Source organism: Myripristis murdjan, chromosome 23 (assembly GCF_902150065.1).
Source record: "Myripristis murdjan chromosome 23, fMyrMur1.1, whole genome shotgun sequence".
NCBI classification, from domain to species: Eukaryota; Metazoa; Chordata; class Actinopteri; order Holocentriformes; family Holocentridae; genus Myripristis; species Myripristis murdjan.
In genome coordinates this window covers 5,847,646-5,863,704 of record NC_044002.1, presented here as the reverse complement: position 1 = coordinate 5,863,704, position 16,059 = coordinate 5,847,646, and the positions used below count along the sequence as shown (strand labels likewise).

At 43.7% G+C, this 16,059-nt stretch overlaps 1 protein-coding gene across 1 annotated transcript; it reads right to left on the bottom strand.

Moving 5' to 3' along the window:
* Positions 1 to 405: 405 nt before the first annotated feature.
* On the bottom strand, positions 406 to 15,582 carry itih5 (inter-alpha-trypsin inhibitor heavy chain 5). The gene is made up of 14 exons (XM_030045323.1): positions 15,391 to 15,582; positions 15,262 to 15,306; positions 14,143 to 14,306; positions 13,230 to 13,340; positions 11,003 to 11,277; positions 10,370 to 10,539; positions 9,769 to 9,885; positions 6,849 to 7,020; positions 5,828 to 6,137; positions 3,831 to 4,516; positions 3,191 to 3,244; positions 2,206 to 2,322; positions 1,334 to 1,711; positions 406 to 771 (listed from the first exon to the last, which is right to left on the bottom strand). Exons 1-14 carry the CDS (start codon positions 15,502 to 15,504, stop codon positions 500 to 502), a joined length of 2,985 nt encoding a protein of 994 aa, XP_029901183.1. The 5' UTR covers positions 15,505 to 15,582; the 3' UTR covers positions 406 to 499.
* Positions 15,583 to 16,059: the final 477 nt, after the last annotated feature.

Below are 16,059 nucleotides of genomic sequence, written 5' to 3'. Positions count from 1 at the left end.
GATGGCTTGAAATTGGGTGGAGTGAAACGATCCCTCCGCTGGAAAATAGTCCCTGGGAAAGATTTGCTTTGCAGACAGAATTATCAGGACTGTGATTTATGATTGGCAGCGACTTTGTTGGCCACAGAAGAAGACCAGTATAAGGTGTGTGTTTCAACCAAAACATTTTTTGAAAATTGAGGGATTTTGATCACATGGTATGAAATCATTAGTACCCCCCAACCTGATTTGCAAAATGGCTTGTTGAAGTGTAAAATGTGGGTAAATTGTAATAAATGGGCCAAACATTCAATTCAAAACTTTCCTTCACTGGTATGGTTCTTCAAGGGTTTGGAGTTGAAGGATTTTGTGGGCTAAAGGTATGTGATTTTTAGGGGGTATGGGGTAAAACTTAGTTAAGATTGAAGTCAAACATCAAAATGACACAGCTGCGGTTAATTTTTTGGACCACTGAGTGAAATGGGCTGCCCCCTGGTCAGGTTCCTGATTGGCTGTAACCTCAGGCGCTGTTAGTCCCATGTGGCCAATCCCCTGTGTCGAACATGTGTGACATCAAATAGTCCTCATACTGTCCATCTATCAGCTTGGCCGCATTGTTCTTGGCGAACCAGCAGTCGACGCTCTGTGTCCCGCTGTAGATGCGCCTGGTCTTCTGAATCACCGGCACCGAGCGGTCCTTCACCTTCAGGACTCGTGCAGCTTTGATGTCTGCTTGTGCTGAGATGTTGGCAGGAGGCTCTGCTAGTCCCACCTCCTCATACAGGAACTGACCTGAAAGCAGAATGAGACAGTGGCAACAGTTATTTCACAAGCTCAGTTAGGGTTCAGCCAGTGTGGGTTTTTGAAAGATAATGATGACATCTTTGGATTAATGCTGCTGATATTTTGTGGTAAAATTGCCCCATTGTTATGCACAAAATGAGAAAGATTCAGTGTTTCCCCTGAGCTTTATCCTTGGTAGGGAGGGAGATCCTCTGAAACAGCATTTGGATAATGATGTGATTGTAAAACTCTACTGTGTAAACTAGAAGAAACTCAGAATCATTTTGGTTGGTTAGCAGCTCTTTAAGGCAGGCTGAGGCAAATTTAACTGCAGGTTTTACAAACCAACACCCTGAAGCTGTTGAGTAAAATTCTCCCACTAAACACTGGAATGATTTCTCCAATCAGCCTTGTGAAATAAATCCAAAAAATGAAGCAAGCATGTGCACCAGCTGCAGACAGGGAGGACTTTCAAAAGTGGATGACAATGTCTGCCTGATAGAAAGGTTTTGATAAAATGACAGTAAGCAAATTCTTAATGTGCTAAAATGAAAACCCGGTGTACACGTACCCAGCAGGCCATGGCAGTTGTGGGACAGCCCCTTGCTGTTGGAGATGTAGAACCCCAGATGGTCCCTCTGGTAGGGGGCTGGGTTCTTGTACTGGTGCACCAGGATCACAAAGCTGATGGTCCCTCCGATGGTCACGGTCACATTAGACTTTGCCACAATGGCCACCGACAGTGCACCGCTCTCTACCGCAACCGTGGAGTCGCAGGGCAGGACCATGCGGTCATGGCCATCCAGAATGACTTTCTTAGGTGTCACCTCGATGTACGCCCGTTTAGGCTGGTCCGTCACTATGGTGATGGTGCTGAAGTAGGTACGCTGCTGCTTGTGGCTGCCTGGTGGAGCTGGGGCTCCGATCAGCTTCCCGTTCACTGTCACACCTGGAGACACAAACAGTCTCAAATCCACTGTTCATTTGATTCTACCCTTCGGTAGATCAATAAAGGCAAATCTAATCTGATATAAATTTGACAGCCAATTTTGTTTAATTTTAGTCTTAGTCTTTTGACTAAAGTTAGTTTTTGTCACATTGTAGTCATTTGAATTTTGTTTGTCTAGTTTTTGTTGACAAAAACTTCAGGTAGTTTTAATCCATGAAAATGAAAGTTTTAATCAAATTCCACTGAAACATTTTCACTTTTTTCTGTTTCTATGTTAGTGCCCGATATACATACCTCATAATAGCTTAATTGTGTCTAGTTTTGTTTTTACACTGCACTATCAAAAGTAATGGTTGCCAAGTTAATAAAAAGGTCAGCAGCTGAGTTTTCATTGGTCTGTTTCTGGCATTTCCACCTCTTTTTCATTTGTTGATGAAAATGTCATTATATTTCGTCATTGTTTTTGCCAGCAAAGAGGAGAGATCCAGTCTTACCAGAGTACTTGTGGTCAGAGACCAGGCGAAGGATGTGTCCGGGCTCTCCGTTGATGTTGAAGCACACTGTCAGTTTACTGAGGGGGAACTCAACCACAAAGTGGGGGTCACCATCCGCTGAGGCAGAGTTGGTGAGAGGGTATGAGAAAGGGACAGAGATGACGCCTTCAGAAATATACTAATCCAGCAAGTTTGTCAGAGAAACAGAAACTGCTTAAGCGCCCTTGAACTTCTCTTCTCCATGTATGTCTGTGTGTAGTAGCTTTGTGCGTTTAAAAGTCACAAAAAACTCGAGTTCCCACAATGTAGTGTAAAGTGGCAAGGAAGCTATCTTTTTCAAAGGAGTTACACTGTGTTCTATCAGATAGCTTATATGTTTGGCTGGAGTTTCCTCAGGCCTGTGAGAACTAGCTGAGATGAATAGGAGAGATGACATGAGAAAAGATGAGAGAGCAACAGTAATGACAGGGTCATTAGCCCTCACTAACTGCCTCTGATGGGGTCCCTCTCTTTACTATAACACACACACACACACACACACACACACACACACACACACACAAACATCTCATCTTTTAGTCTCCCAAACACTGTCCCATTCGCTGGCGATGTGTGTGCTCGCGAACACGCACTTGCATGTTTAAAGTGCCACCTAGTCCTGCTTTTGGTATTTCAATTAGACCCTGCGTGTTTCCTTTTTTCAGGTCATGTTCAGAGGCATATCTTAACCGCGCACTGTCTGTGTGATCACTACCGTCTGTCTGACGAACTCCCAAATTACAGGCCGCCCACACAGAGAGTGTAGAGAGAGAGTCTACTGTACATTTCCCCTCTCCTCTCTTTTAAATCTTCTTATGGAGCCTCGTAACCACTACATATATATAGGAAAGAGTCACACCTCAAGGCGCAGAAATGGGTTGCCAATGACAACCAGAGAAACAGGATGATGAAAATGTCCTCGCTGATAGAGAGAATGGGAAATCACCTGATGTTTTGGAGATGGTGATGGATTTCTTGACTGGCCTCCTCACAACTTTACCTACAAGAAAAACAATATTTGAATATTTTTTCTTGTTGCACTTCTTATCAGCATAGAGACTGACTGTGCAGAAGACGTTGTCTAAGGCCATGTCCACGCTAAGCCAGGTAAATCTGAAAACATGTTTTTTTTTTTTTTTATGCATAACCTTCCCTCCACACTAAGCCACTGTTTTCCACCCACGAAAACAGAGCTTTTCAAAATCTGAAAATGTTTTTGTTTGGATAGGGAGAGCGAAGCTTTCTGGACACAACAATGAAAAATTGTCACGTGACCTAGCGAATGCATCCACCTTGCACACTGTAGAGCAGAAGTTGCATGGGCCCAGTATCTGCACCAGGGGAGTTCATGCATTTTTGGGTGTTTGAATGCAGATGGCGGGCTTTGGGAAAACAGCGTGAAAATACTAGTGTGGACATGGCGAAAGGGATAACATTTTGGGGTCTCTGAATGGAGGTGTGAGTTTGAACTATACCTCTGACCAACAGTTTTAATATTCATGTAGCAGGCACTTTTCCTATCACTTCAAACTTTTCAGACACACTGTACACCAAAGTTTACAAAGAGCACACTTTAATAGCCTTACCAGTAATCTTGCTGAGAGTGGAACTCTGGCTGCCTGGCTTCTTCCCATCAAGATGTTGAGGAGTGTCTTCGTCCATGTCATTGGGCAGCTCATTGGCTGACGAGGAAGCCTTGCTGGTGTCAGGGGCGAGAGTGGGTGCCGGGGCTATGGTGCCATCAGCCAGGACCTCAGGCTTCTCCACCACCAGGTTGGTGAGTGGGGTGAGGAAGTGGTAGGCAAGGGACAGGTTGGTGGCCTGCTGGATGTGACTTTCCCTCTCCCTGCTGGTTTGACTGCGCAGTCGTGACCGCAGTCCCTCCTTGATACTCAGGAAACCCCAGACGCGTTCCACAAAGTCCTCTGCTATCAATCCCAGAGTAACCCCTAATGCCTGTGTGACTGCTGACCCTGGAGGCTTCACCTCAGGCCCTGCTGCTGCCGTAGCCGTCTTCACGTGCTTCTCCGTCTCCATCTGCCGCTGCCGCAGGGGCACATCAGTCTCCAGGATGATACTCTTGTCGTTATTGCTGGCAGTAACCTGGACATGGAGGGATTCGGCGCTCTGGTTGGTCAGTTTTCCAGCGATGATGATCTCAGAGCCGTTGAAGTAGTTGGTGAACAGGTGCTGGGTGACGTACTGGACCGAGTCCTCTGTGTAGTTGATCCGAATGTCAGACAGTAGGGGAGTCCCTATCTCATCGTAGAACCTTTAGAAGGTTAAAAAGACAACAAGAACAGAATTACACCGATGACAAGTAACAAATCTATGCAGCTAGGGCAGCAGCTGAATCATTTCAAAGATTTAAAAGAACAGTCAAATGACTGCAACAGGTCACCAATCAATTGGTGTTTTGTGAACTGGTGATAATGTAGAAGCTTCTATATAGGCATTTTTAACCTTTGTTTATCCATAGAAAGTTGACATATCTGAGTACTGCTCTGCTTCATGTTTACATAGTCCCAAACACTCACACTGGGAGCTGCCCAGCACAGCTACAGTCTTCTACTGTTGGTTAGCAAGCAGAGCAGTCAGGGGTTACGTACCTTGCTTAAGGGCACATCAATCATACTTTCTGAACAAGTGGAGAGTGCTGTGCATTGATTTGCTTCAGCCAGTTTTTTCTAAATGTTTCCGGGACTCAAGACAGCAGCCTTCCGGACATAAACCCACTCCCCTAACCCCTGTATCTCACTTGAGAGGTTGTGCACACATTGATGGAAGCGTATGTACAAAGGTGTGGTTATTTAAGGTTGTTGGTATTTAAGAAGATTGTATATGTGTGTGCACGTGTGCGCGGGTCCTCTGTCCTGTCCTTGGTGTCATGCTGCAGTAAACCTCTTCACCTCTTTACCAGCGTGTTTGTTCAAGCGGAGCCAAGGCTATTATCTGTGGAGTCTATCTGTTAACCCCGCACACATACTCAGACACACATTTCACAACACACACACATTCCTTTTCAACTGAACAAACACCTTGTCTGTGTGTGGAAGAAAGAGAGACGAAGACTGTGTGTGAAGGTAAGAAAAAAGTGTGCAGGAGAGAAAGAGAGTGGCTGTTTTAGTCTCTAGCTGCCACATGTTGAGCTTGATTAAAGAGGTCTGTTGTCAGCACCGTCACATTTGCAGTCTTCTTTCCCTCATAGCGTGATGAGAGATGGAGGGACATGGGAGATGGAGAGAGGGGAGGAATTAAGTAGAGGCTAATTTCTTAACCTATAGTCAGCTCACATCAACTTTAGCATCTTGTCCTTTAAACAGAAGATGTTAAATGATCTTTCCTGGGAACGAACATGTTTTAGAACTGCAGAAACACCACAGCAACCAGCACTGAGCACCAAAGATGGAGACAAATGATAAAAACAGATCCGTGCAGATTGCAACCTAAGTAAATGAAAATGATAAAGGCAGTAAGGCATACCGCGTGGGAGGCAAGAGCTAAAATTGCTTGCGATGGAAGAAATGAGTCAGAAAATATCTATACAATGGATTCATGGAGAGACAGAGCGGAAAACACACACCCTTTGAGCATAGCGCTGGCATCAGCCTCCTCATGAATGCGTCTCATCATCCCACAGTTTTCCAGAGCCATGCGCTCCAGCAGCCGGTAATCCACATCATTCCCAATCCCGATGGTGAAGATGCAGAATTTCTCCTGTACGGCTGACCTGGTATTCCCTAGGATGGCAGGGGACTGAATCTCCCCAACTGTGGGGCGTCCATCTGTTAGGAATATGATGAGGGACACGCTGTTCTGGCTGACATCGGCACTGGAGAGGTAATCCCTCAGCAGCGTGGAGCTGGTCTGGATGGCATCATCGATGTTTGTGCCTGCAGTGGAAGGACATCACAGGAGATTGTTGCTTATATAGAAAAGTCAAGGATATGGAAATAGACTGGATAGTTATCATAAGTCTAGTAACTTTCAAGAATCAAATGGAACCCCATTAAAGAGGCCGTTTTGTTGGTAGCCAGTAATTTTAGGTCCATACAGGTTTTTCAAGACAGATCCACCTTGATATCTTTGCACTGAAGCTGCTAATTTTCAATTCTTCATGCTAATATTCAGTCTCTTCACCATGTATATCCCCAATATAGTATTCAGTGTTTCCCTTAGAACTGTGTTCTTGGCAAGGTAGAAATAGAACTTCTTCAATGAAATCCTGCATCGCAAAGAAATAAAACATTTTAGTGCAGACTTGTGTGAAATTTAATCAAATTATCATTCAGGTTAAGGGCTTCGTATATACGACCAGGAGTCACTTTTACAATAAATCCAACAAAATCATGTCGCCATGTCCATCAAATAGGAGGCAAAAACCCACTATTGACCTAATAATTGGTTGAATCCTAGATGTTATGTCCGATTTGGCCCCATTTTTTTCTTCCCTTCACACATCAGAGAACCTTCCAGTTTATTGTGAAGTCCATCACACAACATGCAAAGCAAACTATGAACACCCCTGGATGAGAAACTTGACCTTGATATTTAGATTAGTGGACACACAATTTTTCCCGATTGGCTCCAGAGGAGTCTCTCACCTCCAGTGGGAGTGAGCGTGTAAATAAACTTCTTGGCGTCCCTGATATTAAGGGGTGTAACCGGTACCAGGCGGTTCGGCTGCCACACCTTGATCCTGTTAGAGAAGCTTACGAAGTTAAAGTTGTCGCCGGGACGTAGATCCCTCAAAATAGTGAACAGAGCATCCTTAGTCTGCAAGAGAGTCACAGGGACAGAGACAGATGGAGAGAAAGTGAAAAGGTTGAAGAGCTGCATTCAAAAACATTGGATTTGAGTGCGTACTTTCACTGAAAAAGGAGCAGTTATATATATAAAAATATACATAGTTACATCAAGGGTTTCATAAGAAAAAGTTGCTCCACTATGTTTCAGACACAGTGTGGCCTTCATCAAGGGACTAGCTCACCAAAAAGCACGAGGAACATTAATTTTTTTTTTCTTTTGCTTGAACATGTCCTAAATTCAAATAAGGTTCTCAGTCAGTCTTACAATGGATTGTATATTGTATATGTATATATAAAAATATACATAGTTACATCAAGGGTTTCATAAGAAAAAGTTGCTCCACTATGTTTCAGACACAGTGTGGCCGTCATCAAGGGACTAGCTCACCAAAAAGCACGAGGAACATTAATTTTTTTTTTCTTTTGCTTGAACATGTCCTAAATTCAAATAAGGTTCTCAGTCAGTCTTCAAATGCCATTGCTACATTTTATTTATTTGGTTATAAGGCTCTTTGTGACTTTTATGTCCATGGTTATGGCTGTTTATTGTATTATAACACTGTTGTTGTAAGGGTTGGACACAAAACACACATGCTGCCAATCACAGTCCTCCGACCAGCTGTGGTGTTCATCAGCTTTGATGACTTCACGGATTATTCAAACACACACGTACAGACAGACATACATTGGGTCATGCAGATAATGTAAAAAAACACTACTGGAAATATATGCAGAACGGCAGAAAACTAGTTTCTCATTCCTCTTGGTGTTAGCAATAGAAAGAATATTACATAGTTAGATCAAGGGTCCATGGGGTCAACAACAGCTAACAGAAAGAAGGATGAGAGAAGGACCATGTAATCCTTCAGCTGAAGTTAAAACATAAAAATGTTCAAAACTGCAGATGCAAAGTTTTCATGAGACAAAAGCAAAAACAAATCCCTGATGTGATAGTAATCCTGACCAGGGATTTTCACCACTGATTATAAGTTTAAGCAACGGCCATGAAACTAACAGAAGGAACAAGTTGGAGATTCGCGTCACTTTGGTGGAGGGTTGTGCTGTCCAAGTGCCTTCTAGTGAGTGTAAAACTACAACAGCACGCACACATGCCTACTGTCCTGTCCTGTAACTATTACAATCTGAACATCGTCAAATGTGCCACAAGTGTGGGTGTCATATAGAGGGAGGTGGGGCGGCCAGATGCCTATACGGGCTGTATACAGCAGAGGTCAGAGCCACAAACTGACCTACAGTGAAAACCTCTATTGTGGAGCCGCATCAAAACACACTTCTTGTTCTGTTCCTGTGGACTGCTGGGGGCTGGTGTTGGGTGGGGGGACGGTTCAAGGGGTCGAGGGTGCTGTCATCCAGAAAGTTCCATTACCCCATAGACACTGACCCTCCACCCTCACAGCACGGCCTTGTACGATCCCACTTTTCTTTCTCGCTGCAATCTGTTTTTCAGTTTTTCTCTTCTTCTGCTGCTGCACTCTTCACTCTAGTGGGATGTGCTGTGTGGCAGCTGCAGACATCAGATCGTTTTCTGGCCGAGGGGATTATCACGCTATTACAGATGGAGGAAAAGGTCTGATATTGTTATTCCGGTGTGGGTGTGAGGAGGCGGGGTATCAGGTTCGCTATGCAGAAACGCTCTTTGAAATTGCTTTGCATGGGAAACCTCAAGCAAAGCTGTCTAAAAATTCATCAGATTTCCTTCAGTTGACCCGAGGGAAACATGACACTGATCTTATCTTTGGCACTTTTGACATAAACTGGGCTTTACGGCGACACCTGGCAAGATTTTATGTAGAATTGTACCCAACTTACTTGTCTAAATCTCAAAGCAGGAGTGTCTCAACAGTGTCCCTTCTCCACTAATCGAGATGATACAGATTTGCCAAAATTAGATTCCAATATTGACACTGGCGGGAGAGTTAAACGTTGCAGATTGCGGGTGATACGCATAGGGTCAAAATCCAAAACTGTCAGTGAAGAAGTGCTACGTTCAAAGAACACCGGACCTTTAGTTTAGTGACCATCTTGCATGATTTCTGAGTAATGAAGTCAGGGCTATGACGATAACTGCATGACAGCAAAACCGCAATACCACGATACCGCAGTTATGTGATGCCTACCGTGGGGTTGAGATCATTACTACAGAGTCCCTCATGGAGTGTCCATGGATTGGACCACGAAATCTGAGGGCTTAGCCTATAAATCCGTGGGCATTAGACAAAGACAGGCGTGTTCAGAGACCCCGAAAAACCCTCAGGTGGGCCTTGGAGTCGCTACAAGGTTGTTCCAGAGATATTGGCCAAAAGTCAGTTTGAAATATGTCAAAATTTGATATCTCCAGAACGGAAGGTCGTAAATACACGGTCCAAAGACCAGCATGTTCAGATACCCTGAAAAACACCAGGTGGACACTGGTTCTGAGTCGCTAGGAGGTTAATGGAGATACAGACCACGTAGTTTCCCACTCAAAGTGAATGGGAAAGCCATTTTTTGGTTAACCGCCAAACTGTGGTGATATGTTACTTTTTCACCACAGTAAGAAAAAAAAAAAAATAGCCTTAAATGAAGTCTTTCAAACGTTCAAAAATTCAGTCAGTTATCTCCTGCTGCCATTTGGGTCCACCAAAATGCAAAATCATCACATAGAGCTTTACCTTAACAGTGTTCTTTTGTGTTTTCAACAAGTGTGCTGTTCTACCTGTCTGATCTTCGTTCCCAGCATGGAGGCGCTGGTGTCGATCACAAACACCACATTCTTGGGCACAACAGGCAGGTCTTTGGGAGCAAAGTAGTGGACAAAGTGGCCATTCAAAACCTGGGAAACAGAGGAGTAAACAGACTTCAGAGCAGGCAGAGAAAGCTGCAGTAGCGTTTGATTGATTGGTAAAACGCATGATTGTTCAGAAGACAGAGTTTGGCTGCAGAGCGAGAGTGGTGGCAGCAATCCAGAGAAATGAATTGCTAACAGGTGGGTGGATGTGTGTGTGTGTGTATGGCTGGATTACAGAATTGTGTTCTTGCATTCAAAATATGAGAACTATTCTGTTTGACCTGTGCTTTAGCACAATCTGATTTTCTGATTTTCTGATTTTCCTTAGGCTTAAGTTGTGATAGTGTATGCCCTATCCACCATGCTTGAACAGGCTTTAGTCATGGTATATATGGATATTATTTGCAGATTTTTCCAGGAATATATATGAATGTTGCCTGATTAGGTTTTCCATAGCTTTGCATGTTCTGCATGTTTGCATGATTAAGTGTACGGAATGTGTTTTTCAACTATTTGTTACAAGTCCAACCTGTATGTCTCCTATCCCCATTTCTCTCTCCACATCGTAGCGGATCACAAAGTCTCCCAGGTTGCCGTTGGTGGTGATCTTGGCCTGCTGGACAATGTTCGGGCTGAAGGTGATCTTGCAGAAGTTCTTCTCCTGTTTGATGGCAGTGGTAATGGGAGGCTCAGGCTTGACTGAGGGGTAAAGAAAGGAAGTGGTTTTTGTGATTTAACAGACTCAAGAAAAACAAACACCTCACCATCAGATCACTGAATCAGGAATCCTAAGCTGAGATCCGCACTTGTGATGGTGCTCACTTGATATGTAAATTAGAGTCATTATAGTGTCAACATTTTATCAGCCACACTGCCCAAAGTAAGACAACTTAAATTTGTTAAGTTTTGTTAAGTCTGCTCATCACATTTTCCCATGGGAAAATGCATCCCATGAAATGGTGCTAGGATACAGCAAAAAAAATAAAGCATGGAAATATACTATAAAGTACAGTAATATCCAAGGTATGCGAAATGACAGCAGTAGAACATGTGGAGGCAAAGAAGAAAATGAGAAGAAAAAAATTAAAGGAGTGCCCCTATTGCTGTATGAAAAAATTTAAAGTATCAAGATGAAACTATGAGAAAAACATTAAAAGCCCACCCAGTGTCTTCGGTGCATTAGAGCCTGCGCTGGAGGCGCTGGTGCTCTTGCCGTTGCGAAGCGGCAGCACCTCGAGGTGCGTGATGGGCGAGTGGTCGACGACAGTGACCTCCAGGCTGAGCCGGCTGACCAGCTGCAGTGGCCTCAGGCTGGTCACGTGCTCATAACGTCCCAGACGCCGCTGGAGGAGCTCCTCATAGGTCAGCAGGAAGACGGCCCGGTTTCGACCCGGGATGCTGACTGCCATCCTGAACACCTCCACCTCCGACTCAGAGCTGAGGACAGAGCAGACAGGATGAAACCGGTGTGGGACAGTTTCAAGCCACCATTTGATTGGAGTATTAGGCCAGTAAATGAGGAACAACCGATATGGGGAGAATATTGGTGTTTTATTAAAAATGTGACATCAAGCAGTCAGTGTCATTCACCTCTAGATATGATGCAGTCTATTGATTGCATATTTACTGATCAGTACCACACCAGTTGTCTGTAAGAACCGGTGCAAAAAATCTTTAGAAAATCAGGGCTAGCATTAGAGTTAGCATTTTATATTTGATAGCATCAGAAAATTATTAATAATGTATTTTCCAGGATTTTATTCTTAACATAATGGTTATGTTGAAAATATTTTTAATGGTAGAAATAGCCACAGTTTCTATTCCAGATTCCAGAGGCAGCAGATAACGTGTGTGTTGCCTTTCATGGACACCTACCATAAATACTTTTCTGTTCTTTTTCAGTATTAGATTTAAAAATGCTGAATATCTGCACAAAATTTTGGCAGTTGTCATCTTAGATATAAATCTATCAGAACTGCAGTCAGTCTGCCACATCCCATATTAGTCTAACTTTATTATGGCAATGCTTTAAATTCCACTCCCCGTACAGGGGAACTGACTAAAAACTGAAAGAGCTGGTCCTTGGTTAGTTTAACACAGGGGTGCATGATAATATCAGCATGTCGTCCATATCGGCCAGTACTGGCTTTAAAATGAAATATTGGAATCAAGCCGAAATGAAAATTTCTGCCAATATATGACACAGTATGAAACAGCATGCTGTATGCCTAAGTTGATGTAGCTGAATTCTGAACAGTTTGAAAAGCATTGTATTTTATGTCTGCATCTGCAGGTGGGCCATCATTGTAAGAGCAGGCATAATAATGTTAATTCCACTACAAGAGAGACATGATGTTCTCTGCAATCAGGTGCAAAGAAGGATGTGCATATATCAGTACTGGCAACTGGCCAAAAGAGCTGGAAAATATCAGCATATTGGATATTGGCAAAAAATCAAATATTGTGCATCTCTAGTTTGATAGTGCACCAGTGTCTTTAAGAGCACTTGCAGAGAAGATTTCACTTTGCTCTCTCTTGCTCTTTCTTGACTATTCTCATTTCATTGTGATTTCTTTTATATGACTGTATATTTTGCCTTTGTAGATTTTTGAATGTTGTTGGGCTGCAGGTTTTATTTGACATGATTCTACTTCTCTTGAAATCTTAACAACCAGCCTGGTTAAATAAAGGTTAAATAAAAACGTAACAAGTGAGAGCAGTGGACAGAGAGAATGGATTTGGGAATAAAAAAAGGGAGAAATGGAGCAATTAGGGAGGAGAGGCACTCAGAGGGGGTGGAGTGGCAAAGCAAACTGTCCAAGTGGTGATATCATAAATATGGAAGTGCAACGTGACCTGATACTGAGCCTAGTGCAAGTGTGTGTGTGTGTGTGTGTGTTGCACCCTTCTTTCTATACTCATCATCCTGCACTTCAGTTCCTCCCTTCCTTCTCTCCTCTTGTCTTTTACAGTGGAGTCGATGAATCATTTGCATTTTATGAAATGTCACTTTTTCGGACGACAGCTGGAAACAACGTGATGTCATTTCTTCCTGTCAGAGCCGTGTCACAGATTTATGTGACATTTCTTTTTCTCCAGGGCAATGATCTTACTTTGCAGACCCACTCCAGTCTGGTCAGACACACACACACACACACACACACACGCACACACACATTCTTTGTGGCTTCCTGGTTGTGTCAAAAGAGGTTTTAGTTGGGATATTATCAATCCTGTTTGCAAAATAGGAACATGAGAGGGACTGACTTCTGCTGTGTAATTACAAGGAGACGCCAGAGAGACATCAGACTATAGGAGTGGCCACACACAGACTCAAGCGTGCACAATACACACATACACACACAGGCACACACTGGGGTTTCTCTTACCTTGTGTCACCTGACTCTTTGTTCTTGGGTTTGCTGTTCTCCCCCTTCCCCTGTTTGACCTTCTTCTCCTTGGGCCTGACCTCGCTCTGGAAGACCCGCCCTCCGACGATCCTGGTTCATGGGGTCAGGGGTCAAGGATTAGGCTGGTGGCTCTTATTCAGCACCACCTATTGTCTTGGTTCATGCAGTGTTTTCTTAGACAAAAGGTGAAATTTGTGGACAAAATCCCGTTGTTCACCCATTTACAGTTAACAGCGCTGTGCATGAATGAGCCAAAGTGACCGTGTGAGTTAATGGCAGTATAAACCTCTGTGTGCAGCCTTTGTGGCCTCCTCGCCCATGGTAACTGAAGCATCATAAAACCACACAACCAATTATAGGAGTGTCGATTCACTAAAACACCATGGTCAACTCCATGCACATAATATAAGTCAGCAAAACTTCTAAACCCACTTACATGTGGAACAATGAATAATGACTGAGAAGTTATTACAATTTGGTGATTAATTATTAGACATATGTCAGCTTTTACAGAACACCGGACCTGAATAGTCCTCTTGTGACATGTTTTTAAAGACATGGCTTTCAAAAAAAATTCTGGCATTTTGTATTTGATCCTTTTCCCCCAGCATTCTGATAAAACACTCCAAGATCACAGGACAGGATCACAGGACTCACTTAAGCTCAGGTATGCGCAAGCGTCACATTCAGCCAAGCCCTGTGATCACTGACCAAGAAAATGAACTTGAATCAAGCGTGTGCAGCCAATCTATTTGTCCAAGATCCAAGCCGAGTCCAATTCTGAGCCGATACACTTAAAGTTACTGATGCGTTTAGGGGCTCAAATCAGCATCTCTGCAACATTTAGGCTTCACTAACTACCTTAAGTTACTCTTGCTGTTCAAACTCTTACATGGTGAAGTTGGAGACGTAGGCAGCAGCGGGGATCTGGAACTGGAAGACCCCTTGGGCGGCGGCGGAGTGCCGGTTGAGCATGGCGCAGGACACCGCGGTGAAGGCGTACCGGGAGATGATGGTGGTCTTGATGGAGAGCTCTTGGATGTGCGGTTTGCTCTCCTGCTCGGCACATTGGCATATTCACATTATTAAGTCACCAAGTTTACATTCACCACTAAAATCAGCATTGCATCATATTTGGAAAGGTTATTTTGTGCGTTTAATGCCCGATTTGGGTACTGTGGCGCGCGTCCTGAGCCGTGCGTATAGTGGAAACTCCACAATTTCCTTTGAAGTTAGATGAAACTTCAGTGACCCCAGAGGAGAAAATGAAATTCCCCTGTAAAGTTCCAAAAACATATCAGGCTAGTGGCACTTCTTCCCCAAATATTGGAATGTTTTTTGCAGAGAGCCAGCGCATTACAGCTACTCTGGCGCATCTGACGCGCGTTTGGCAGCGCCTCCGTGCGTCACACCCTGAGGAGGATTCAGGATGACAAAATACACTTCTGATTAAAAAAAAAAACAAAAAAAAACACCAAACACACAAAATAGGTCATGCATTGAAGGTCACTTAAACTGTTCCTTTTCTTGTTTATTTTATTTTATTTTTGGAGTCAGGGCCGTCAGCTCATTAAACTCCAAGCATATGGCAGAAAACTAAACCCTCAGAACTCCCAGAGTCACAAATACTGACTGAATTTCTGGGGTCAAAATGGAGCACTGACATATTATTTAATCGGTGTTTTAAGTTGTTAGATGTGGGTCACCAAAGCGCCAGCTTAGGGAACACTGGTCCTGAATTCCTAAGGTGATTTTGTTTAGAAATGGCTGAAGATTTTGGCTTGACCTTTGCTCACCCTCATAGAGATAAGGTGTTCAAGTTCAGTTTTTCGACTCATGTAGGCTACACCTTGCCATACCATACTCAGCCATTTCAAGACACAAAATGCACAGGGTACCCGAAAAATGGGAACTTCCAAAAAAAAAAAAAAAAAAAAGCGCACATAAATTCATAGTCCACAGCCTTTTTGATGATGTTTTTTTTTTTTTTTTTTTTTTTTTTTTTTTTTACCTTGGTCAGTATGGTTTTCACCTGCCGAGGGACCCTGCGTGGAGCCTGTGGACACAATACACAACGGTCAGCTGAAGACACCCAAACTGGTGGCACCATGTGTACACTGTCATATCTGAAATGACTTACAATGTCTAAATCAAAGTCGGACAGGTCGGAGTAGAAATCATCCTCAAACTGAGATTCCACCACTTGTCCCAGAATGGAGGGGCTGAAACACATCAGCAGGGTCCAGACCAGCATCTTGCAGTCCTTTTCTGTTAAAATCAAAGAGATAAATGGGACATTATTTCCAGTGCGCAGTGCTCCGAGTCTCCGCTCGTCCGGATCACAGTGCCGGACCGAGAAGTGAGACTGGAAGGGAGGGAGGGAGGAAGGGAGGGGGGACTCGGGAAACACACCCACCCACAGGGACAGAGATGCTGTACTTTCAGTCCTGCTTGTGAATGAATAGCAGTCTCGGCTGCTGTTGTCTTCAAGTGCAGTCGGAATTATTGCAATCGTAAAAAAGCGCACACAGGTGACACAGTGGGAAACAGGTCTACAGCTGGGGAAATGGGCTTCCTATGATGTAAAATTATGGAGCAAAGAGCCTGGAAAGCATGTCAACACTGTTAGTAAAGGTGATGCATTTTACAATTAGATGTTATGTCTAATGAACTGTAGTTGACTGGTGATCTGCCCTGGGTGTTTCCCTGCCTTTCCTCCCTGCGCCTGTTGGAATAGACTCCAACCTTCCCGTGAACTCTCTTATCCCCTTAGGATAAAAAAAAATACTTTCTTTGGAGTCCATTTCAT

Excerpts from the sequence above, each read along its gene's own strand:
- itih5 (XM_030045323.1), bottom strand. The coding sequence starts at position 15,504 with ATGCTGGTCTGGACCCTGCTGATGTGTTTCAGCCCCTCCATTCTGGGA. Across the intron at positions 15,307-15,390 it reads CCGACTTTGATTTAGACATT|GCTCCACGCAGGGTCCCTCG; the intron begins GTAAGTCATTTC and ends TTGTGTCCACAG. Across the intron at positions 4,517-5,827 it reads GCCAGCGCTATGCTCAAAGG|GTTCTACGATGAGATAGGGA; the intron begins GTGTGTGTTTTC and ends AACCTTCTAAAG.